The sequence below is a fragment of the Stegodyphus dumicola genome, chromosome 3, assembly GCF_044657685.1.
Source record: "Stegodyphus dumicola isolate Sdum_Otavi_A_Nest chromosome 3, ASM4465768v1".
Taxonomy (NCBI): Eukaryota; Metazoa; Arthropoda; class Arachnida; order Araneae; family Eresidae; genus Stegodyphus; species Stegodyphus dumicola.
This window is the reverse complement of record NC_140770.1, coordinates 119949837-119972540: the sequence shown is the minus strand read 5'-3', so window position 1 is coordinate 119972540 and position 22704 is coordinate 119949837. Positions and strand designations below refer to the sequence as shown.

General features: G+C 34.0%; 1 protein-coding gene across 1 annotated transcript in view; it reads right to left on the bottom strand.

Moving 5' to 3' along the window:
* LOC118183862 (dynein axonemal heavy chain 7-like) overlaps window positions 1–22704 on the bottom strand; it is a 368025-nt gene that overhangs the window by 121343 nt on the left and 223978 nt on the right. Inside the window, exons 54-56 of the mRNA XM_085812440.1 lie at window positions 21779–22020; window positions 16864–17011; window positions 10682–10827 (exon numbers count right to left, since the gene is read on the bottom strand). Coding sequence (XP_085668566.1) covers window positions 10682–10827; window positions 16864–17011; window positions 21779–22020 — 536 coding nt within the window. The remainder of the gene's footprint in view (window positions 1–10681; window positions 10828–16863; window positions 17012–21778; window positions 22021–22704) is intronic.

The window sequence follows — 22704 nt, the reverse complement described above, 5'->3', positions numbered from 1 at the left end:
GGCCAGTGGAGAAAGAAGGAAAGCACCGAAAGAAAAAATAATTTAAACTAAAACGGATTTCTGCTGACGAGAGGGTGCGGAAATCCGAAGGCCACGAAAACCCCTCTTCCTACAAGTTAAATACAGTAATGGTGAAAAATTTAACTCTTCCGAAGATTGAAGTCTTGGTAAATAATATCCCGGCCACCGCACTCCTGGATACCGGCGCGCAGTGTTCCTGTGTGGCAGAAGTCTTTTTTAGAAAGTATTTTCGCAAATACCGCATATATAATGCGGATAATACAACAGTATTAGCGGCGCAAGGAGAACAATGTAAGTGCGTAGGTAAAGTACCTTTGTACATCCGTATCAAGGACGAACAAGTAAAGGTGATGTTTTTTATAGTAAAGAATTTGCAAGCACACTTAATACTAGGAATAGACTTTCTTTCAGACGCACAAGCTACACTGGATTTTAATGAAGCGTCTCTTAAGCTGACGATGCAACCAGTGTGTGTAGAAAAGGTTGAACCGCCAAGGGTAAATCTCGACCACCTGCCTAATGACGAGCAAGATAGAATCCGACAAGTGGTAAGTGAATTTGCTTCCTTATTTAGTGATATTCCAGGATTTACCCAGGTTACTAACCATAGTATTGACACCGGAGATGCATTGCCGGTTCGTCAAAAACCATACCGGTATGATAAGAATAAGGAAAAAATTATAGAATGGCATATTACCGATATGCTACGTAAAAAGATCGTAACGCCTATCTCAAGTAGTTATGCTAGTCCGGTGGTTTTATGTAAGAAAAATAATGATTATCCTTTGGAGCATCCAAAAAGGTGGAGATTCGCTATTGATTACCGTAAATTAAATTCCATAACGAAATATCCGGTATATCCGTTACCGATTATAGAAGAAATTTTAAGGAACATAAAATCAACCAAATTTATGACAACTTTAGACTTAACGAATGGTTATTTTCAAATAGGGATCAGGCCTGAGGACGTGCCTAAGACTGCTTTTATAACCAAGTCTGGCACTTATGCATTTTTGCGAATGCCGTTTGGCCTTTCAGGCGCCCCAGCAACATTTCAGCGATGCATGGACATTGTGTTAAGACCTGTTCTCGGAAAGTCCACATTTATCTATTTAGACGATATCATTATTACTAGTGATAATCTAGACCAACATGTACAGGATTTAAGACAGGTGTTTTCTTTATTAAATGAGGCCGGTCTAAAAGTTAATGTCGAAAAATGCAAATTTGCAGCCCCTGAATTAAAATATTTAGGTTACAAAATATCGCAAAAAGGGATCGAGACAGATGAATCAAAAATAATCGCTGTACAAAAGTATCCGACTCCAAACACGGCAAAGAAGCTCTCTTCTTTTCTAGGACTTTGTTCATATTATAGGTCCTATATAAAAGATTTTGCGGCTATCGCTGAGCCATTGTTAAAATTAAAAAGGAAAAAGGCAAGATTCTCGTGGACGGCCGAAGCCAATAGTGCTTTCGAAAAATTAAAACAAGCATTAACGCAAGCCCCTGTGTTGAAATTTCCTGAAAAGGATGAAAATTTAGAAATTTCAGCGGATGCTTCGGATTATGCGGTAGGAGCGGTACTTTCGCAAAATCAGCAGCCAGTAGCATTTTTTAGCCGAACTTTAAATCAAACACAAAGAAACTATTCCGCGACCGAGAGAGAGGCACTTGCAGTTCTGTTAGCAGTGCAAAAGTTCCGAGTCTATTTTGGAAAGGCGCCGATAACAGTATATTCTGATCATGCGGCGGTAACTAGATTGTACTCTGGAAAAAATTTATCCCCAAGGTTAATAAGATGGGCACTCAAGCTGCAAGAATATAATCTGGTAATCAAGCATACCCCCGGAAAGGAAAATATCGTAGCAGATGCCCTGTCACGAATTAAATTAGACGAACAGGGTAATACCGTAAAAGTTGCAATGCTGACAGCGTGTACAATAAATTCCCGAGAAACTGTAATAACCGAACTGGGTAAGGATCCTGAGTTTGGAAGTATTTATGAGTATTTGAAGGATCCTGAAAATTTTAGCCACCAAGATATTGTGGCGATAAGAAATAGGGCGGCCCATTACGAACTAATAGATGGTCTATTATTTTATACAAAAACTACGAATTCCAACAACGAATTTCGACCTGTTATCCCAGCTAGTCTTAGATTAAATATCCTGCAAGAGCTCCATGACAGCCCTTTAGCTTCTCATGCTGGTATTCGAAAAACTACTCAACGCGTACGCGAGGCAGTCTACTTTCCTGAACTGCAAAAGTTAACAAGGGCGTATGTCCAGTCCTGCCCAACATGTCAAGCCGTTAATTATATTAATTTCCGCCCGGCCGGGTTTCTAAATAGTATTAAATCCGAATTTCCAAATGAAATAATCGGCATCGATTTATTGGGCCCTTTCCCAAAAAGTCAGTTAAACAAAAGTCGCTATCTCCTTGTTATAGTTGATCATTTTAGTAAATGGACCGAAATTGTTCCCTTAAAACGAGCCTCCGCGAAATTAGTTACCGATTCTATTTTAAATAAATATATTTTAAAATACGGGGCGCCCCTAAAAGTTATATCGGATAATGGTCCTCAATTTGTAAGTAATATATTTGAAGACATGTGCCAAAAACTGGGCATACGTCATTTAAAAATGGTCCCGTATCGGCCGCAATCAAATATAGCGGAACGGGTCAACAGAAATATAGTGAAAATTATCCGTAGTTATGTTAAAAATTTTCATAAAAGCTGGGATAACTATGTCAATGAATTTGCTTTCGCCCTTAGGACCGCAAAACATGATACAACGGGAAAAACTCCTGCTGAGTTATTTCTAGGCAGAAAGATTATAACACCGTTAGATAAACTATTTTATGTGCAACAAAGAGCCCCAGAATTTAAAATGGGTGATATAGAAAAACTAATAAAAGAAGCAAAAAAGAATACAGAAGTAGCACAGAGAAAACAGAAACTCTATTATGACTTGAAACGACGGGGAGTAACTTATAAAGTAGGGGATGAAGTTTTAAAAATTAAGCATTCACTTTCTTCAGCACCAGAAGATAAAACTGCCAAATTTTTCCCACGCTTTGAAGGACCATATGTTATAGAAAAAATAACTCACGCTGTTGTAGTATTAAAGGCAAGAAATGGTGAAACCTGTTCCGCAAACATTGACCAGATAAAACCATTCTATGACCGTAATAAAATGCAAATCTTTTCAGATCTTTTGCAGGATCCGGTACGGCAGACACCGCAGGTACAAGTTCCAGAGGTGGGAAAACGACAAGTACAAGGGCAAGCCAATGAGAGACAGAAGCAAGTAAAAAGAAAATTGCCCCGCGGAAAAATTGAAGGTACAAAGAAAAAGAAGCCGTTCCACCGTCCAAAAAACAGAGTTCACGAACACCCCCAGAATGAAGAAGGGAGAAGGCCGACGTATGTGGAAAAGACCGGGAGAAAGGACGGCAACTATAACCCGGCTGTGAAACGGAAGATTGACTCATCCGACAGAACTCTCCGCAGCAAAAGTCGCCGAACTGCGGAAGGGCCATCAGCGGCGGAGGAAAAAGTACAAGAAAAATTTGAACGGCCAACAACGAGGTCCAAGCAGGATCACGACAGAAGTTTCCCGGTTCCACCAAGACCAGCTGCCTTCAAACGGCCAAGACCACAAGCAGAGGACAGAAGGAAGATGTTCAAGGGTGGCCGTAGTGGTGAAAAACGGAAGCTTCCAGAGGAAAGCACTGAAGGGCGAGCCCGTACAAGAAGGAGGATCAACCAAGCAACGGTCTGCAGCACCTTTAAAGACTGGGCCCAGAAAAGGATGTCTGAATATTACAAAGATAAGTAAAATTTTGTGTTACTTTACAAACTTAAGTTAATCTTTCATTCTTACTGCAAGTGGCAGATTTGAAGAAGTTTTACCTCATGCGAGGTCTACCTTTATCGCCAAAAGGGCGAGAAATGAGTTGTGACCGATTTTCTTATTATGTTTTTCAATTACTCGCGCGTAAAACTAAAGTTGATGTATAATAGCGTTGTATAAAGACTTAAATATTGTAAAAAGTTATTGTATAAATTTTATTTAAAACATTCTAACAAGAAAGAAGTTTTAGTCTGAAAGACTTTTTGAAATGTAGTATTATTTCAATGTAGAAAGAATTGGCACTTGCTTTGAAAAGAATAGAAGTTAACAATGTACTACTAATGTATGTTTTCAAATGTGTAAAATTAACGGCATCTTGATATGTTCTTGTATACATGTGAACTGTTATTTTGAATGTTTAGAAATACCGTGATATGGTAAAAGTGAAAATAATGTTAAAAAATTTGTTATTCGTGTGACTGTAAAGATTAAATCATGGTGAATATGTGTTAAAGGTTGAATGATGTAGTTAGGCTCTCTGACGCTACACTTTAGAGTTAGCCACTTTCAGAATAGTACCTCAGGGTCTAGAGTTGAAATTAGGGTGTGTTAAGAGGTCTCGTATGTTGAATTTTAACACGTTAGTGTTTTGATTGTAGGAGGAAGTGTTGAACACATAGACAGAAACACATTCGTGTTTGGTGTTTTTACAACACATGTCAGAGAGCACGGGGAGAGATAATTAAAATAGTCATGAATGAAATAAGAATGTTAAGAAAAGTATATTCTATATGTTATTTGCAATGTCATTCTGTAACATTTCATTAAACTAGTTTTCCTTCCAGATCTCTGGAAGGAACCAGAATTGAATAAAGCTCCTGTTTTGATGCAGTACAGATGAAAAAGAAAAAAGATTGTTGTATATTCCGGGAGCTGCTATTGTAACAAATTTCTTTCTTTTAAAATTTTCTAGTTTCTAGCTAAGTTATGTTTGTAAAAGTTTGGCCTCGCGTTAGTTTCTAGAGCTAAAAGTTTTCAACAAGGTCGTTTTAGACCTCAGTTTCAAACTAATTAACTCTGGCGGGAAGTATGTAAGGATCTTAAGTTTTACTAACGTTTATTTTATTTTAAATCTTTACTATCACTTCTTATTTTCTACTTCCGGCCAGAATTATAAGCGTGAAGGAGTTTATGCAAAGTTGTCTGGCGAACGCCAAGTATTTAAGTGTGGCCTTTTTGCCAAGCAGGAGAGAGGAAGCCGTGAGTTCGAAGCAGGCCGCTTACCTTAGAAGTTACGCAGTTGCTACTTTGCCTTCCAGGCCAGAGGTTTTAATCCTCTTGATAAATTAAACGTATTGTAGTGTTCACAGTCTCTGTGCTACATACGCTTCCTGTTATTATAAGGCCAATCTTATTCTAAAGTTAAATTAGAGTTTAGTTTTATTTTGATATCTTTTAAGTTAGACCCCGAGTGGAGGGTCATTGTATTCCGAAGTACGGAAGTCATTGTATATAAAGAAAAAAAATAAAGGGTTTTGTATACCCTTCGTCTGTATCCTGTCTACTTACTACAATTAGTGAACATAGCTTTAGTAAGCTCTCTGTTCTAGTCAGGTCATTGTATGTTTCCGAAGAAGGTAAGAAGAAACATTGAACCTGATACCGCTTTAACTAAATTTAATTAGAAACTTAACGGAACTGAAGCGACACTACACACCCCCTTCCTAGTGACAGCGATTATCGAAGATAATCTTTAAAGTGACTGGGGAACTTCACATGTCTGCCGATTCTAGTAGTCTTGGTTTCATGATGAGTTTCTGAATTTTCTTCAGTGTTCTTGAGTGCAGGTGTTTCCCCAAGTTCCGCTTTCTTGAAATGGGAGTTTTGCAAAGGAATATCAGAATCTTGCACTAGGAAACATGGCTTTAGTCTGTCTATTGAAACTCTTTTAACTTTTCCTTGGATTTCAATATCGAAGTACTTATCCTTTCTTGCTCTTACAGGATACGGTCCAAGATAGACAGGCTGTAGCGACGAATTATTAATGTTGTTGTATAGGAATACGTGAGAACAGTTGGAAAGATGTTTAGAAACAAAGACTGTTCTATTTCCATGGCTGGTGGTAGAACTTGGCTTCATAGCTCTTATTATTTTCTGAAGGTTTTGAGAAAATTCAAACTGTTTCATATGAGGTACTGTTGAAAAGAATTCACCAGGTAATGCTAAAGGAGTTCCGTATACAAGCTCTGCGAATGAGCAACCCAAGTCTTCCTTGATGGCAGATCTTATGCCTAAAAGAACGAAAGGTAATGCTTCCAGCCATGATTTTGATTCGAGTAGATGACATTTGAGACTTGCTTTTAAAGTTCGGTGTTGTCTTTCGATCAGGCCATTTGCCTGTGGATGGTACGCAGTTGTAGTGTTTGTATGAAAGCCAAGATATTTTCCTAAAGCTTGAAAAAGTTGGCTATTGCCGACCTTGGTCAGATGTTATGCGATTCGGAATTCCAAAGCGTGAAAACCAAGTATAAATCAAAGCTTTAGCAATAGATTCTGCTGATTGATCTTCTAACGGTACCGCTTCGATCCATCGTGTATAACGATCGATGATGGTTAGAAGATATTTGAATCCTTTGCAAGGAGGTAGCGGACCCACCAGATCTATGTTTAAATGCTGGAATCTGTGCGGATGTACTTTGAATTCTCCCAAAGATGACTGTGTATGTCTGTGAACTTTAGATCTTTGGCAAGATAAACATGCTCTAGTCCATAGTTGGCAGTCTTTATTCATATTGGGCCATATGAAACGTAGTGTTATCAATTTTATCGTGGATCTTATTCCAGGATGAGATAAATTATGGATTGAAGAAAATATTTTCTGCCGAAACTTTGCAGGGATTTATGGTCGATTATAATTTGTAGAAGTATCACAGTAAATTTTCTTGTCGCTGTCCGGTATAGGGATCTGTAGGATTTTTAAGTTTGGGTTGTTTTTTAGTATCTCCAAGTCGTCATTTTCTTGACAGTCTACTATAGTTTGTAAGTCTATTGCAGATGGTACAGAAATGGTGTCTATCCGAGAGAGAGCGTCAGCGACGGTATTTTCATGCCCTTGTATGAATCAGATATCGGTTGAGAACTGGCCTATATATGATAGTTGTCGAGCTTGTCGTGGCGAAGCTTTTTCCAAATTTTGTTGGAAGGCAAATGTTAGTGGTTTGTGATCCGTGTATATTGCAAACGTTCGCCCTTCTAAGATGTATTTGAAATGTTTTACTGCTGTATAGATGGCTAAGAGTTCTCTGTCGTAGGCACTATATTTTTGTTGTGCTGATGTCAAATTTCGGGAAAAGAAACTTAAGGGTTGTTTTTCATTATTCACAATCTGATGTAAAACGGCTCCAATGGCAGCATCGGAAGCATCAGTTGTTAGCGATATTTCAGCCTTTTCGGATGGGTGAGTTAAGTTTGTGGCATGAATAAGTGCATCTTTTAAGATGTGGAAGGCGTTTCTTGTTTCTGTCGTCCAGGTTATTTCTTTTCTGCAGTTCTTTTTTAATACCACTGAGCAATGTTGTTAAAGGTTGTTGCAATTTCGCACAATTTGGTATGAATCGGTGATAAAAATTCACCATACCTAAAAATCGTCTTAAACTAGTAAATGACTTTGGGAAATTTTTGATGGCATTAACTTTCGTTGAAAGAGGTTTAAGTCCTTCAGCTGACACTTCGTATCCCAGGAATGCAAGTTTTGCTTGACCAAATTTACACTTTGCCGCATTAATACACAGGCCATATTCGTTTAGTCTCTCAAGGACTGCTCGTAGATGTTTTTGGTGAGTTTCTTCATCTGGACAGCTTATTAGAATGTCATCCAAATAGCAAAACACGAATTCTAGTCCATTGAACAAACTGTTCATGAAACGTTGAACGTTTGGGCCGCATTTCGTAGGCCGAACGTCATGAATGGGAACTCGAATAAGCCAAAGGGAGTGAGAATGGCCGTTTTCGGTATATCTTCTTTGCGAACTGGAATTTGTTGGTACGCTCTAATGAGGTCTATGGATGAGAAAACTTTTTTTCCAGCTAAAATGGAACTGCAATCTGTTAAAAATGGGAGAGGGTATCTATCAGGAATCGTGACGTTGTTTAACGCTCGATAGTCTCCACAAGGTCTCCAATCACCTGATTTCTTCATAGCGAGATATAGTGGGCTCGACCAGTTACTTTTGGATGGCCTGCATAAACCCATTTGGAGCATAAATTCAAACTCCTTTTTAGCCGCTTTGAGTTTCTCCGCTGATAGTCTCCTGGCTTTAGCGAAAACTGGTGGACCTCTGGTTTCGATATAATGTTCGATGTCATGATTTTTAACTTTATTATTAACTACATTCAGTTTTAACAAATCCGGAAAGTCGTTAATGATACGTTTATATGGATCATTTACGGCATTTAAAATCGGAATATTATTATTGTTATTTTGAAAACAAGGAGTTCCATTGGTTGTTAAGAATGTAGTACCATCAATCAACTTGCGATTTTTAGAATCTAACAAAAGGTTAAAATTTTCAAGAAAATCCATGCCTATTATCGGTTTGTTTACGTCCGCAATTACAAAAGGTAATGTGAATGATCGTCTGAGTCTAAGATCAAGCTTGAGTAATTTTTGGCCATATGTTTTAATTTTCGTACCGTTTGCAGCAAAGAGTTCTAATTTTGAGATTTTTTTTTTATCTGCAGGCAAGGGAGGAATGACAGAAATTTCTGCCCCAGTATCTATTAAAAATTGGGTAGCCGATTCTTTGTCGCTGATGAAAAGACGACTCAGCTGAACCCCTTGTCCCTCCGTCGTCAATGAGAGACGGGGAGCTGGTTTTCCGGACTATTTGTCTGTGGTGTTGATGAGTAGTTGCAGGGTTGTTTACACTTAAATGACTTATCACCGAATTTTTTATGATAGTAACAAATATCACTAGATCTGTTACCACTGTAATTCCTATCTCTGGATTTGGATCGGTTACGACAATAGGGACGACTGTGGCGTTGCTTGTTTAAAGCAGAAACTTGTAAGCTAAGTTCACTAACCTGTTTTTGTAAACTTTCAATCACTTCCGTTTTTACCGTTATGGATGATGCAGCAGCTATTTGGGGAGTAACAGGGTTTAATTCCCAAATCTTATCGGCCATTGTAGCCACTTTTGACAAATCTTCACTACTAACAGATATAATGCTACGCATATTAACGGGTAAACGTTGTAGCCACAATGTTTTTAGGAAAGTATCTGTTACTTTATCGCCAGCCAAATTACGCATCTCACACAGTAATTGAGATGGCTTTTTGTCACCCAGTTCTAACTCACTCAGCAATTTTTGGGTTTTTTGAGTCTCTGAATCAGCATATAATGAAATTAGTCTATTTTTAATTGTCTCATATTTATTATCTTGTGGTGGACTTAGAAAAATATCAGATACCTGTGACAAAATATCGGGTTCAATGGAACTTATAACATAATCATATTTTGTTTGATCTGCATTTATTTTTGCATTTTTAAATTGTGCTTCTAGTTGAATAAACCATATTTTAGGATCTGGCTTCCAAAAAGGAGGAACTTTAACGCTTACCTTGGCGACAGATGCAGTTGTTGCTTTAATTTCGGTTTCGTCTTCGTCAGCCATTGTAGAATTCGATCACGCCGGGATACACCAGTGAAGTGTCTAGTGTGCAAATATAGAAAAATAACACTTCTCTGACTCCAATGGAACCAATATTTTATTCCTTACGAAGTTATAGATTCTTATTCATAAGTTTAGTAAAAAAAGTTCAGATATTACGTGAGCGTATACGGTATTCTAAAAAACATGTTTAGGAAAAATAATAAGTTATTGATAAGAATATATTATTAGTAAGTAAAAATCTTAGTTCGATAGGGGGTAGGGCCTTGCAGCTCAGGTAGCCTGGTAAGTATACTATATCACTTAATGTGTAAGTTTGTTAATTTTTTTGAAACTATCTGCATCGAAGTTACTTCATTTTATATATAACATCTACATTATTATTATTTTACATTTACATGAATAAAAACTATATTACGTATTTGTCTTCTAAACAAGTTTTTTTTAGCCCTCGGTTCTATTTAACTTCAATTCTTACGTATTTTATGAGCAAAGTTAGACCTCGACTTATGCACTCTTACTGAGTCCCACTTATTGCAGAATTTCGGATGTATACAAAAGAAAGTGGTAATAAAGATATATATTTTTTAAAAGAAAAAGAATTTCACAATACAGTCAAAGATGTAAATCAATAGGTACTCAGAAGGTTAACAACGCAATGATAGAATTAATTAGTTACATTAAGCAAATAAATTGGATAATAGAATTAACAACTAAGGAAAATAATGGATTTTATATATGTAGAATTCAATATATATTTAATCTTGTATCTCTAGCGTTAAGCAGAAATTAAATTTAAAAAAAAATAAAAAAAAAAGATGTATCTAAAAATAATTTATTAAACAACATTTTCCCTAAAGTTTTTACTTTTAAGTTGGTAATTCTGCCAATATTTTTCGAAATAGCTACACCTGTTCACACGCTAATTTACAGCCGAGAACATCGCGGAGAAAACAACGCAAGGCGCACAGCTAATGCTGAAAACATATAATTTACCTCGTGTGGGAAAATGCAGCTATAGTGGGAATAAAATAAATGCATTTTATATTTTTCATAAATTATTCAGTTTAGTTATTTTAAAATAATATTTATAAGTAGGCTGTAAATAAGTTTAAAATATAACAAACCATCTTTTTCCATATTCAATAATTACACCATTATCTGTAGAAAAAGAATCTCTTGGCAAACCATTCAGATTCCAGAACTGGATTTTGACAGGATTACCTAAGGTTTCTCCAAGTGAAAAATTTTTAGTGCATGGTATATGACGATTCTAGAAAACGAAATATTTATTTAAGATTAATATACTTGATGAATAAATTTATATTAAAGAGAAGCTAAAAATATAAACTAAGACCACGATGGAAATGAATTTAAAAAAATAGGGATCCTTTAATTCTGTGCTTTCTGGAAGTTTTCTCTCTTTTTTTTTTTTTTTTTTTTTAAAGCATCAGAGCTGCTTTTAGTCTCGAACTACACTTTTTTTGTTTTTTGTCTACATCACTTTTCAAATGTTTCCACTAAATGTTATAGACATTTCCTACGATTCGTATTTTACTGTGTTTTATATTTTACATTTTATTTCGCGTGTAGCCTAATTTTTCACCCTTCAATGTCATTGTTTTTTTTTTAAAAACTGTGTTGAACTTTTTCTTGGAGCCAAGCTCCTGGTAACTTTTTGGCGAGCTAACTACAATTTCTCTTCTCTTTTACTTAATTTTGCAGCATATTACGCAAAAAATTTCTAGACCTAATTGGTCTTTTTGTATTATACTTACAATTAGCTTATTAATTCTTAAAGGAATAATATAGCATAGGTATTTAAAAATTATAGCAATTATAGCAACACAAATAAAAAGATGTTCTCGTCAACTGTTAAAAAATAACTTAACGAAGATATATATATATATGATGATTTGGAAATGCCGCAATATCAGGTACTGAGATAAAAGCTCCGTAATGAAGAATGGACAGAAGACATGTAACAAGACGTAGTCGCAGCAGATCTGATTAATTTATTTTATTGCAATTAAACATTTTGCGGATATTTTGGATATTGTTACCGTATGAAGATAGCAGCAAGTAGCAGTCCAGCTAGGTCTATAGCAAATAGCTAGCAGTATGGAAACTTAAAGAGAAACGTTTAGGTTCTGGAAAATTTAAGTTCCGAATTAGCGTTATGTAATATTACCTTATTATCGTTATGTAAAAGTCATATGAAATGGATGAATCTAGAAGTGAAGCAGTCCAGAAAAAGTTATAAGCAATTGCTATTTTTAAAGCAGAAAAGGAAACATCCAAATTAAAGTGAAAAATTCAGGGGCTATTGTTAATTTAAGTAAATTTTGATTTACATGTTTTTTATCTTACATTTTCCCTCCTTCAAAGAGAAAAAAACTTATCGACAAAAAAAGCCTCTTTTTTTTTTTTTTTTTTTTTTTTTTTTTTTGAGAGAGAGAGAGAGAGAGAGGAAAAGCAACAGAGCAGCAAAACAACTTCTAAGAAAGAAAATAAAATTAGCAATTGATTTAAGTCTATTATCTGGAATAATATTGCCAAAATATCAATGAATCTCTAATATATATTACAGTTTGTTTTTTCCATAAGACTATTTCCAGTTTGTATCTTTTTACTTGAAGGACCTTCCATTTCTCTAAGATGTTACTTTTCATTCTTATCTAAAACACTGCAAATATTAACAAAAAATTACAGCTAATAATATCTATCATAGCAATAATACATATGTTACCTTTAAGGGTATAATATAGTTATTTCATAAAATATCTAGTTATTTCATGAAATAATTAAGCAAATTAGTTAAAGGTAGTAATAAATTATTAATAATTCCACACTTTAACCAGTTATTTCAAATAAAATAATTAATTATCCTATAAATATATTAAAAAATGGTTAAAATGTAAAATAAACAATTTAACTGATATCATACAAATGTTATTTATACAAACACTTAATAAAATTGTCTTTAACAATAGGAATTACTAAAATGGAGTTTGAAATTGTATAAAATATTATTACTAAAACAAGACACTGCGTTTTACATGAGTATTATCCCTGATCAGTACCTAAACATTAAGCTTTACTAACGGACCGAAGGGATTTCTCTATATACCGCACTTATTCGACTTTAATTAGCTTTTGTCCACAGGTGCTGAACTGGGATCGAGAGTATAGTTGTTTTATAGCACCATTTTTTGCGTTCATTTGAAAAAGATCCTGCCTCAATTTTCATGATAATAGCTAAAACTAAAGTTGTATCATCAATTCGTCTGTCAATTTCAGCTACTGGGACAGGGCTTGTAAGCCCCACAGAATCTGCAGGCTGAGATTTATCTGACATTAATTACATCTCCGTAGCTTCAATTTCCAAATATTCTTTTTAGAGTTTTCTCCTTCCTCATGAACATTCAGTTCATTAAAATACAACTCACAGAGCTTCTATTTCTTCTAAGACATAGTCTTCTTAACATGATATATTGACAGGCTCATTACATCACTGCATTTTTGTGAACAAATTATACATATTTTAATAGTAGCATTATTTAACTTTGTATTTTCAACCACCATGTCATTATCATATTTTGAGATGATCATGGAATATCTGGAAGTCTGACGTACAAAACGATTCGATAACAGTAATCTCTAGAGGCTGAGTTCAGCAAATTTTCGTTAATTATAAAAATATTGGGTGTAAATGAAAATAATATGTTTCATAGTTTTAAACGAAACATAAATGTTAATATACTTATTATTATATAACACTTTATAGTGGGTTAAAAATGGTGAACTATTTCAGGCCAGTAATCCTTAGATTCGAAATCCTTAGATCCTTAGATTAGTAATTCGAAAGCCGCTAGTGAGCCACACACACACACATCCACACATATACATTAAATAGTATTTACATGCCGTTTATAAAGTATAATTGAGTGCAATTTAATCATAAAGAGTTAGAAAATATTCTACGGAATTACTTCACTTCGTAGACTTTTTGTCAAGCTTCACCATATTTCTTAAAGAGAATCTCAATGCTAGTTCCATTTCCAAGCTGTTTATGTACCTTATTTTTCATGCAATATTTAGAAAATTATTTCACTTGGTTATAGCTGAAAATGCAGTTTTTTTATTGAAGAATTTAAGGGTAAGAAGAGAATTATGCTTTTTTCTAATTAATTATTCTTGAAGCATTTAATTTTTTTTAAAAAAAGCGCAAATTAATACGAATCACTGAACTAAAGTGGTCGATACAAGACAGATTAATTAGCTACTAAATTTTGATTTTCGTTGAGTAAAAATGAATTCATCTGCATTCTATAAGAAAGTAAATATTCAAAAAATGTTTTTTTTTCCTATTCTCGCAGTCATAATATTTTTCTTAAATATTCAGCTAATTCATATTCAAATATTCCAATCCATTACAATAAGTAATAAATCGATACAGTAAATAAATAATTAAAATCAATTAAATGAAATTTTAATTGATTTTAATTTCCATTTTCCCTCTGATAAACCCCTCTTTAGAGTTCAATAGCAGTCGATCAGCTTTTGTTGGGGGTTCATTTTTCTTTATGGTATGCTTACGTTATATATGTATGTATTATGCATTGCTCATACTTGTCAATTGCAGCTTTTAATATCTTTTTGAAAAAAATCAATAGGAGAATCCAGAAAATGATTCTTAGCGACGCTAAAATTATTATTACTAGGCACTCTCATGCCACAGTGTTTAAAAACAAATCCCATTGTTTAAAGGTAGGTTCTATGCTCATATTTTAGTCTAAAATTAAAAGCTGCGAGTCAAAATTAAGGGGGTTGCTCTTAGAAAGCCTCAATTAGAAGTAGTTATAGGAAATGTTAATCAATACTTATAATCTTAAGGTATGTAAATTTTTGAGCCCATTTCCCTTAGAAAATTCTCCATGAAATCATGCCTAGCCAACCCTCATATGTTTTGCCATATTCAACACAAAATCATTCTTAAGATGATTAATTAATTAATTTTATGTTAGATGATACGAAGCTTTTCAAAAACTAGGATGCTTTCCGTAAACAATTAGTATTAATAAGCGCTGTTCAACTGGAATTGGGTTAGATTATTTGTTTATAGCAGTGCTTTTCAGCCGACTTACATGTACCTGTTTGTATTGCTCAGAGGGGGGTGGAAGGAAATTCCTATACGAAAACAATGTAATAATGAAATGTTAATAAACAAATAAATATAACTTTTCGTATCTTATGTAATTTGTCTCCATTCTGATACCATGTGCATCATTTATTTCTGATATACTGATACTGAATGAGACCTCAAAACACTTTTTTTTTTTAAATATATCACCTCTTATGATCCCTGACACAGCCGTTTACTTTCCCCTTCCGTAATTAACGTCAGTCTCCTGCTCTCGACCGCATTTGCCAAGCCACCTGTATATACACTGTGCCCACCCCCAAAAAGCCCGGTATCACCCATTTAGCTGCCGAACGGCTGCAGCCATGGAGGTAGGAAAGTACTTCTTCCTACCTCCATGGCTGCAGCGGTCATAAAAGTGGTGTCTAGGTGTAGTTCGTCACGTCACGTGGTAGGAAATTACGAACAAACAAATGGGCGTTTTAACATTCTGCTTGTGACTTTTATGTCTACGAGACATATTTTCATGCTAAATCAATAATTCTCTATAACTTTGTAATTGACTTTTGCTCTTTCTAATACCGTTTTTGAGATAGGAATATTACCTCTACCTTTTTTTTCCAGATGGCGCTGTAAGCAGTTTCATTTAGTAGCGCATAGCCACTTTACTATACCTAAACACCACTTTTATGACTATAGTTGTAGCCGTTTGTCAGTTAAACAGATGGTACCAGACTTTAGTGGACACCCTGCATATACATCCTTTGTCAGAAACGTTCCAGGACTTTTTTATTTCTGAGTAATACCTAAACGTACTAAAAACGTAAAAAAGGGACAAATGTTGTTTTTATATTACCTGATATGTATTCTTACTTGACATGACCTTAGACATGTTTCCACGTAAACTTACTACGTGGCAGGGTTGTGCTTAGCAACACACTGTTCGGATTGTTGTCGCATTAAGGTGACACAACGAATGCTGGTTGCGAGCAAAGAGCGAACATTAAGTTCTGAGTTGAGCCCTGAAAAACCCCTAGTGAAATGCGGAACACGATTAAGCAGGCATATGTAGTCGAGGTACTTTTAAGAAGTCATGTTTTTGAGTGGCACAAAAGGATTCGTGAAGGCAGAGATTCAGTACAAGACGATCCCAGAGCTGGTCACCTGTCCCCGTCCATAGCGCATACCGATGCAAACGTGGAGCGTGTAAGGCAGTTATTGCAAGAAGACCGTCGTGTAACTGTACATATGATATCAGAAGAACTGAATTTGAATCGTGATGTGCGTCATAAGATTTTACGCGAAGATTTAGGGAAACGAAAACTTTACGCAAGAATCTCTCACTAACAGCTGAACAGAAAAAGGAAAGACTAAGAATTTCTGCTAAAATATTGGATAAAGCCAGACGTGATCCCACATTTGTGTCCAAGATTACTGTGATTTTTCCTTGTTTCCGTAAGTGAAAAGGTGACTGAAAGGAAAGATTCATCAAGATTATTGCAGACATCCAACGGGCTGTGGCAAATGAGCTTGCAAGCATCGCAGTTGAAGATTTCCCAGCTTGCTTCCAAGACATCCAGAAACGTAGGCAGTTGTGTATAGATAGCCAAGGGGACTACTATGATAGCAGATAGAATCATTACTTGGTAAATGCAATATTATATTTTTTTTCGACTTTTGTCCTGGAACTTTTCTAACAAAGAACGTATATGCGTAAAAAAAAAAGAGAGAAGGTGTAGTTTGAAAAACTTAATTATTGATTTTTTTAAAAAAAGTATGTCACAGAATTATTTCTGTTTTAAATAATGATATTTAAAAAATTAAACCACTGTTTGTTACAATGAGAGCCGCAATTAAGAAGCCAAGCAGCCACACTGTTTGGCCATTCCTGCGTAAATTTACAGAATTTAATTTTAATTCATTTTACTTTTCAGTAGACATGCCTATTAGTATCTTGTAAGCTTAACTCTTTACTAATCATTAACAATTAATTGCGCTTACATTTTAAATCTGCCTATCTATACAGGTATTACAAATATAGCGCTACTTCTTCTTTCTTAGCCATGATGGATTTCGTCGACATAATTTGAAACAGATACAGATTCGTACAGATACATAATTTGAAAGATTGCCCATTTTGAAATTTACAATAAAGTATTTACTTACACTGCAACATTCCACCCAATCATTAATACACATACTGCGATAATAAGATGTGTACGGGCCAAGGTATGCTATTACACCTGATGCTAGCAGAACATCGCCAGGTAAATTTTCGAACTTCTTTTTGAGATTTTTTGCTTCGTTTGCCCATCTAAAAATGAAATTTTAAACGATGAGAAATGCCTTGGAAACTGACGAAAAGTTAACAGTAAAGTCCAAAAGTTTTAAGGATGCAAAATTAACAGTGCAAAATAAGTAAAATAATTTACAAGGTGGTTAAATTGGAAAAAAAAATATTTATTTAATTTTTTTAAGAAATACAAATTTACGAGAAACCATTTCTTCAGTAAAATGATGCACGAAAAATATATTTAAATAAATTTTCGTGAAATATTTAATAATTTATGGAGGCTGTTAATGGCATACTATTTCCAGATTCCAGGTAATTCAGAATTTAATTCAAAAATGATTTAAAATCATGGGAATGTAGCTTTCATATTAAACCTCCAGCATCACAATAGTAAGATAACTCTCAGTACTGGAGCCGTTACAAACGCTCAGCGAAATAAGATCAAAACAGCCAGTTTGACTTTTGGAAAAAAACTCGGGGAATAGCCTCTGTATTTGAAATTACTTTAGCGGAGAGATTTAGATACAGTACCCTTTAAAATAGGTAAATAGGTAGGTTAGGTACCCTTTAAAATGGGTCTCAACGAAAGTTCAATTGCACGACTGTTGCATACAGAAAAGTATCATTTGTATTAGTTTCAGTTTATGAAAGTAAAAAATGGAGATGATTGGAATAGGAAGTTTCAGATTTACAGAAAGGGCTCAGTGGGAAACCCTGTGATTTCATATTCTCAAGAATTTTGAGAAATCTGTACACAGTAATAGTCTGACTTAAACTTACGTGAATTCAAAGTTACGTGGTTTGTTATTTTCTTTATTTTATTTTACATGCTTACGATTGTAATTAATTTTCATTTGAAACAATCAGCAATTGATAAAATGCTGATAAACAAAATTTTACTCTATCTATATATTAAAACTAGGTTTAAAGAAATAATACGCATCAAAGCATATAATAATTTATGTACAATGCTCTAAAATTCGCATCCTTCTTTAAAAACTCTCCTTAAGTTATAACTGTGTACACAGACAATGAAGTTTTCCTACGTTTACGCACATTGTTTTTATACTTTGGTGTACAAAAAAAGTGAAGAATGGAGTTTGATATTCTTTATTTCCTCTACATTTTCTCTACATTTAATAATTATAAATTCTATTGTCAGATTGTAGAGACATTAGGTTATTCTGAAGAAGGAGAGATGAAAAAGGAGCAAAGCCCTCCCAGGGACTCGAACCACGGACCTCTCGAATATGCGCCGAGCGTGCAGACCACTGCACTACGAAGGCATGCTAAAAAAGCGGGAGAAATACCTTATAAGATGAGCTAGTTAAACTTCATAAAACTCGCGGCATCGAAACACCTTTTCACGCAGTAAATTTATTATAATTTTCTAGCAAGGTGCAAGTCTTGATAGAGAACGTTAGTCTAATTAATTTTCAAATATTTAAATTTTCATGCACAAGTTTTACTGACACTCATATTGTTACACTTTGTGCATACTACATATTCAAAAAAATTTGTTAATTTAATTTAATTTTGTCAAACCTAATTTCGATTATCTTTGTTATATATATACGTGTGTAAGATATAAAATATGAAAAATTATTAACTTTAATTGGCAATAGTTCTTTTTATTACCCATTTTCCTTTTTGATACTTCGCTTGCTACTTGACAACATGCATCTCTCGCCTCTGCTGTATATCGCCAAGCTGTATAAAATTATGCGATGCATAGCGTACCCATAATGAACCTGTTCATAATGTGAACCTGTTGAATTACGAAATAAAACTGTGCTGAATCAACGCCAAGTTTGCTTAAGTTTTTCTTTTCTGTCATATCATCTTATATATCCACGCCACTGTTTACTAATCTCAATATAACTACATAATTTCTATTACAATTAATTAGTCGACAGGATTTCCTGAATTAATATATCAGTTAATTAATGAGGCTGTGTCCAAATCTAGAGATATGTTTGAATCTAGAGAATGCTGTGAGGTCTTCCAGTTTTGTGCATAATAAGAAAATTAGAAATTTGATAATAATAATAAAACATATTTCAGTTACAGTATTATAATGATGTTAAAAAGTGCAAGTTATAAAAAAGGATTAGTTATAATTTTAAAATTTGTTTTTATTTTCCAAAATACGCAATGGGTATATAAAATTTTTATACTTGTGATTAAGTTAAGGTTAAAATGATACTAAAACTAATTAAGAAATATTTGAGATAACACTACACCTCAGTAAAGTGTTAAACTTGATCTGGTAATGCTTTCTTAGTCGAATAACTCTAACAGACGTGAAGCAATTTATCACTATGTCTGAAATAACGACGAAGTCGTGAAAATATTAAAAATAACCCTTTTCTTTAAATGTAATTTAGAACACAAAGTCACTCTCTTGTGCTACAATTTTCACAACTTATACTTGCAGTGCATAGATAATGTAACGTGGGATGATGCAAAATAAATTTGAACAGTCTTTAGTAAAATTAAACATGGAACAGTACTCAAAGACTACGTAAACTAGAAGGTAGCTCACTACTCTACTGGAGGGTCAAAATTAAAATGTCGGCAGCGAGAAAACACAAAGCTGACTAGTTGCAAATATCAGAACTGGCAGGAAATTAACATGTAGATGCCAAAAACATGCTCTGTCTTAAAATACAAAAACCTCATTTTAAATACTGGCTACCTGTTTTACAATTGGGTGTGGAATACGTAATGTTAAAGTTAGAGTAAATGTTGAAATTAATAAATAACTGGTTAATTAACATAAAATTCCCAACATGACTTTGAAACATACATAAAAGTGTAAAAAATCCCACCATTTACATTTGCGTAGAAATGAAGAGTAGGAAAATGTAAGCAAATACATACCACCAATATAAAAGTCTAAGCCATTAAAGAAAACTTACATCTAAAAAGAGAACTATTCGGTCAACTCACTTAACTTCAAAAATTATGATTTATCTACATGAATAAAATAAAATACAACTTTTAATTTCAACTAGAATATTTCTCTTTTTACTTCCTTGTACGAAGTAAAAAGGAAGTATTGTAACAGCGAAAACTTAAGGGTATCATATTTCAACGAAAATATCGATTTTGACTGCTATCCAATAAAATTTAATGATGTTTTTGCGTGACATCTGTAAGTAAGGACAGAATAAAGGGCTCTTTTCACCCCAAAAAAATTATAAAACTCATATCTCTTCAGAATTCATTTTAAAAATTTTAAGTGAATTTTGAAGAGAATTTCTGTGCGTACGTAAGTATCTCGAATAACTCAAAAACGAGTACCCTCAGAAGGTTGAAATTTTGTATGTAGGACTGCTATAACATGTATATGTGCACCTCGTATTTTGGTTGCAATCGGCCGCACCAAAGTATATAAATATATGTATATATATATATATATACACTTTGTTACTCGGCTCAGTGATCTCAGTTTCTTCATTCTTATATGTTTGCAAATTGTGCATTTTTGGCTTTAAAAATGGTTGAATTATGTTGTTCTTATCTTTCGGTTAAGGTTTTTATGCCTTTAGTAAATCTTCATGCAATATTTGTGGAGTTAATCAACAATTTAAAAGTTGTTCAAGTGCAGATAAACCTAATGAATTTTGCGATAGCGGACATGTTTGTTTACATTTCAAACTTGGAAAAATCCATTCTAGAATTTATTCGAGAAAATAAGTGTTTCAGATTTACTTCGTAGTTTTTAATATAGATTATTTTGAGTTTTCATGTATTTTTGCCTTGCCGGGAAGTGAGAACTGAATTAATTGAATGAGAAATACTGAATCGTCTGTGAAAAACTGTTTCTTTGTTTTGTTTGCTTAATTTCTTTTATACATCGTTTTAAATTTATTACAGTATTTGAATAGAACATGTAGAAACGATTAGATAATTTTTCAAATGATATAAATTTATATGCATTCTGAGTTATAATATGGACAAAATGTAACGCTGTTAAGTGAACCTAGCGACAGAGTGTCGCTATGGTAAACAAATATAGTGAATTTTAAAGAGTGCATTTATTCTGTTGTGGTTTATGCGCTATCGACGAACTAGATTTAATTCAATCCAATAAGTTTAAATGAAATGCAAGGAAAATGCGTATAATTTAATATTCCGTGCAAGGAAGTCGTGTGGTGTACACATCAGATTTTTTTTTCAGGATGAATAAATAAAGTATAAGTTAAATATTGATATGAATTGCCGCACAGACGGGAAAGTAGTGACTCTTATTGCTGTTCCGAAGGGCTCGGGTCCGAAACCTGGAGAAAGCATAGTGCAATTTGTTCGTCCTTTCATAGAAGACAATCGTGGCCACCTATTAGCAGCCGCCATAATAAAGTGATCACCGATTCCGTCCGTAGTAGTGGTCAGTGCCTGTAAACACATAGAGCTCGGCTTTGGAAAAAAATATTTATATGAATTAAAAATATTATGCACATATATATACATATATATTTATATTTTTCAGTCCGGTGGGGGAAGAAAAGAAACCCGCATTTACTATTTACAAAAACACACATCATTAATTATTTTTAAAGAAAAAGAAACAAAATGTTTAAGAATATTAGGAAAAATAAAATGATAAAATTTCTTAATTTTGGCCTAATGCTTAAAATGAAATTAATTATTATAAACTGAAAAAAAAAGTGTTTTTAGAAGATTATAAGTTTAATATTACATTATAATTCATGCAACACATGATTTACTATGATAAGTAAATGAGTTTTAAAATTAAATGTGAAACACAAAATGATTCTTAACCTCAATCGTTCCCCTCCAAGACCACCTATCAATTTTTCAGCTCTCTGCAAATTTGTTTCACACAAAGCTGCTTGTGTTTCTAAATCTTTCTTTTTCTGCACCGACTCATCACAGTCTTTCTTTAGGGCTGCTAACTTTGCTTCTAATGCTGCTAACTCTGACCTTTTCTTATTTAATACATCCATTATCACTGCTAACTGCTGCTCAGCTTCCCTGAGTTTTTCCTTTTTAGGTGCTACAACCTACACAATAAGAAGTGATAATGTAATACAATTTTAAAAACCTTGAAATATAAAATGTATAATTACGAAAAATGTATAAGCAATAGCGCTGATATTAATTAAAGAAAAACTTGTTTCAGTCATATCATTAATAAACTTAACCGTTTATTGTTCACATTTTGAACGAAAGACAGTCTTAATTACTTGACTGGTTTGCGTTTAAAATTTTGGATACATACACTTTGACATATCGTCGCAAGATGAAATCAAGGTATGCTGCACTCTTTGAAGAATGAGTTAGCCATCCTGTCAAACGTATCCGCAAACAAATTCCTTATTCATACAGTCTTGCACAATTTATTTCAATGATGAAATGCCCCCTATTGAATCTAGACGAGTTTTAGATGCAAATAAAACATTTCAAGAGCAGAAAATATTTTAGCATATATATTTCGATTGTTGTAGAAGTACATCGTCACAAGAATTGGTAATGTGATTGCTCAGAGTGACAGTCTGGATTTTGTTACGATTTTTGTTTTAGGACATTTACAGTATTTTCAGGTGTTTTTTCAAGGTAAACAAGATGCTGAATAGCAGTGAGTTTCGAGAGTAACACTGGTGCAACGATTCATTGGTCTTTACGACAATTTGTTTGAAACTATGATGATCTACTTCACAGCAAAGCAATGGACGAAATTCACTACA